Source organism: Littorina saxatilis, linkage group LG15, assembly GCF_037325665.1.
Source record: "Littorina saxatilis isolate snail1 linkage group LG15, US_GU_Lsax_2.0, whole genome shotgun sequence".
Lineage (NCBI taxonomy): Eukaryota > Metazoa > Mollusca > Gastropoda > Littorinimorpha > Littorinidae > Littorina > Littorina saxatilis.
Window position 1 is genome coordinate 17,806,106 of NC_090259.1, and position 3,922 is coordinate 17,810,027.

Below are 3,922 nucleotides of genomic sequence, written 5' to 3' on the forward strand. Positions count from 1 at the left end.
CTCCAAAGGTGATTAACACGGTTACATTCGTCGACAAGGATGGGACTCGATATGGTCAGGAATGGCATTATGGCCACTGAATCATTTTCGTGCTGTTCCCATTCCACGAATCTGGGAGGGACCTAAGCTTGGCGGGTCCATTGTTCGGACCCGGCGAAGCCGGCGTACGGCTCTAAGTACTTCTTCCCGGCGAAGCCGGCTACCCGGCGAAGCCGGCTACCCGGCGAAGCGGGTATTCATCTAGTATATATATATATGAGTCTCTTACGTACAGCGGTAAAGGTGCGTTTAACCGACATAAGCCCACATCTCATTTTTTCGCTATTGATGTGTGGGTTTTGTGTCTTGTAAACATATCTAACTCCCTGAAACGGGATGTGTGTTTGAGCGTACTCAACATCTACAGTAATTCATTTCTAATAACAAGAAAACCACTTTTGCATTAAGTTAAAATAAACAGTTTCTCTTCGTTAAGATGTATAAAAAAAATTACCGTTAACTGCACCAACAAACACTTGCAAATTTGAAAATTACCGTCTACACAAAATTCAGGAAAAGAAAGCACTGAAACTAATTGTTTATGTATTGTGGTCAGAGCCTACTTAATCCAATTAAGAACAGAAATCTAAACTATCACCTCAATATTAATGCCAGAAGTGGATCGCATTCTGCGTCCTTAAAAAGGGACAGTGGGCTTAACTGGGTTTTAAAGCTTGGGGTTGTCCCTAAAGCAGTGCATTTCTATGGATATTATAGAAATGAAGTTGAAGTAAAGACTAGCAATGTATTGTACGTGTTTTTTTAGGTTCTAAATATGCTATGAACAACGGAAAAGGTGCGTTTAAATCAATCAATCAATCAATCAATATGAGGCTTATATCGCGCGTATTCCGTGGGTACAGTTCTAAGCGCAGGGATTTTTTTTAATATTTTTTTTTTAATGCAATTTATATCGCGCACATATTCAAGGCGCAGGGATTTATTTATGCCGTGTGAGATGGAATTTTTTTTTACACAATACATCACGCATTCACATCGGCCAGCAGATCGCAGCCATTTCGGCGCATATCCTACTTTTCACGGCCTATTATTCCAAGTCACACGGGTATTTTGGTGGACATTTTTATCTATGCCTATACAATTTTGCCAGGAAAGACCCTTTTGTCAATCGTGGGATCTTTAACGTGCACACCCCAATGTAGTGTACACGAAGGGACCTCGATTTTTCGTCTCATCCGAAAGACTAGCACTTGAACCCACCACCTAGGTTAGGAAAGGGGGGAGAAAATTGCTAACGACCTGACCGTGCCCAGGGTCGAACTCGCAACCTCTCGCTTCCGAGCACAAGTGCGTTACCACTCGGCCACCCAGTCGTCGTCCCTAAATTCGGTGCTGTTCATGAACATAACGAAAGTAAAGTTAGAATTAGAAATTGGAATGCACTGTAACTGCTTTTAGAATTGTTATGTATTTCGGAGTAAAAACCGTACGTCCAAAGGTTGGGGTTGTCCATAATTAGTGCATATTTATGGATATTACAAAGGTGACGTTATGGAAATTACAGAGGTGAAGTTATGGGCATTACAGAGGTGAAGTTATGGAAATGACAGAGGTAAAGTTATGGAAATTACAGAGGTGAAGTTATGGACATTACAGAGGTGACGTTATGGACATTACAGAGGTGACGTTATGGACATTACAGAGGTGACGTTTTGGACATTACAGAGGTGACGTTATGGAAATTACAGAGGTGACGTTATGGACATTACAGACGTGACGTTATGGACATTACAGAGGTGACGTTATGGACATTACAGAGGGGAAGTTATGGTCATTACAGAGGTGGAGTTATGGACATTACAGGGGTGAAGTTATGGTCATTACAGGGGTGAAGTTAAAATGAAGCATTGCAATGTTTTGTTCATGCTTGTAAGTTATAACATTGTCTGCACGAACGTAAAAGGTATGTTTAAGGTTTGATGCTGTTATGACGAAAAAAATCGAGAGCCCGAAATCAAGGAAAGGTTTTGCACATGGGAGAAATGAAGTTAAAATAAAAAATTGTAATGAATCAAATACGACAGTAAAGAAAATGAAATGATAAGTATACGGTCGGAAAAAAATTACCGAGCCGAGCGAGGCCAAAAATTGATTAGTCTTATACGTACTTATAGTCAAGCATTAAGCAATCTCTACTACTTTACTTCACTACTAGTAAAACCAACATAGTACAAATTAGTGAAGTGTTTTGTTTTTCCCATTCAAAGCAAGATAAAACCCACTCCACTGGAGTGTATCAAGTACCCAGAGATTGATCACACACACTTTAAAATGGAAAGACTGTTCACTTTGATCCAAAAATGCAGCACGAATGGCCTACATCAGTTTTCAAGAAGACAAATTGAAGCACGCAGACATTTATATTAAAGGACAAAGACATTTATAATGAAGCACAAAGACATGAATATGAAAGCAGGCAGACATTACTACTGAAACACAAAGTCGTTGATATTGATTTGAACTTGAAGCATACGATAGTAATACTGAAGTACAAAGACATTAATATTGAAGCACAGAGACGTACATATTGAGGCACAATGATATTGATATTGAAGCACAGAGACGTACATATTGAGGCACAATGATATTGATATTGAAGCACAGAGACGTACATATTGAGGCACAATGATATTGATATTGAAGCACAGAGACATACATATTAAAGCACAGAGACATTTATATTGAAACACATGTGTATCGAAGCACATATACAAAGACATCACATGTGTCATTGAGAGACAGAAAAGAAACACAGACGCTGTATCAACTTCTGCTTATTGTTTTAAATTGTTTGAAGTTAGCTTCTTCTTGAAGCAAACAAACCTCACTCATGCCCCTTAACCGAGAAGAACGATATCTTTGCAACTTACGACACTTTTATGCATGTAACGTCCTCAGGGAATTACATCCCTAAACACTGCCAATATCATTATGTATCATGCATATATTATATGCTATACATTTGAGGGAATTATTTTTCTTTAACTACGACGCAGTTGATATAGCGTATAGCTTATTGTGCATCCCAAAACGACATTAAAGTCGTGTCTGAACAAAGAGCTTTAAGCTGAGAATAGCAGCCAGAAATCCAGAACTCACCTATTGCCAGCAGAGACACGACCACGGCGACGACGAAAAAAGTTATCCTCTCTCTCGACACCATTTTGTTCAGATCTGTAATTGTTTTCAAAACAATCCTCCCACCCCCTTGACCAAAGTTTTTCTCGAAGTTTCGCCGTTGACACCCCTTGCCTCGCCTCCTCAACTGACAGGCATTGATATAACACAATATCACACCCGTCTGATAGTGTCCTGTAGTAGACAAGTCCAAAGGCGTCAGATTACCAGTGTTCAATAATGAGATTCAAAGCGAAGTAAAGAGAATCTAACGGCACATTTTTTCGCTACAAAAAAAAACTACAAGCTAAAAAAAAAAATCTGATTGTGCAATGAATCAGTTCCACTCAGTGCTGTAACAAAATGACACTGTCTCGGAACAGCCTATGGACTAGAAAAGGCTGACCCTTGCGACGAGTACGAGATTTCACGAGAATGTGGCCGTGTTCCACCCCCTAAAGTGTCATCGCTACCTGTTGTAAGTAAGATAACAAAAGTTATCGCTCTTTATCTGGATGAGCAGACCCCTTCGTACAAGGTGAAAGCCACACTTTAGACATTACCGTGTCACTGTTTGCATGATTATTGTGTTTGCCGGACACAACGCACGCACACGCTCACATAATTCATATACGAACACACTCACGCACGCACTAACACAAACCCATCCATTCCCCCCCTCCCCTACACGCACGCGAACCTATACGTGCCTTGCACAATATACGAACACAGACAGACAGACAGA

The 3,922-nt window shown here is 40.2% G+C and overlaps 1 protein-coding gene across 2 annotated transcripts in view; it reads right to left on the minus strand.

Moving 5' to 3' along the window:
* Positions 1–3,610, minus strand: part of LOC138948714 (scavenger receptor cysteine-rich domain-containing protein DMBT1-like) — a 100,144-nt gene extending 96,534 nt beyond the window's left edge. For both annotated transcript variants that reach the window (XM_070320320.1, XM_070320321.1), the window contains exon 1: positions 3,160–3,610. In XM_070320320.1, coding sequence (XP_070176421.1) covers positions 3,160–3,223 — 64 coding nt within the window. In that variant the 5' untranslated portion in view covers positions 3,224–3,610. The remainder of the gene's footprint in view (positions 1–3,159) is intronic.
* Between the last annotated feature and the right edge of the window lie 312 nt (positions 3,611–3,922).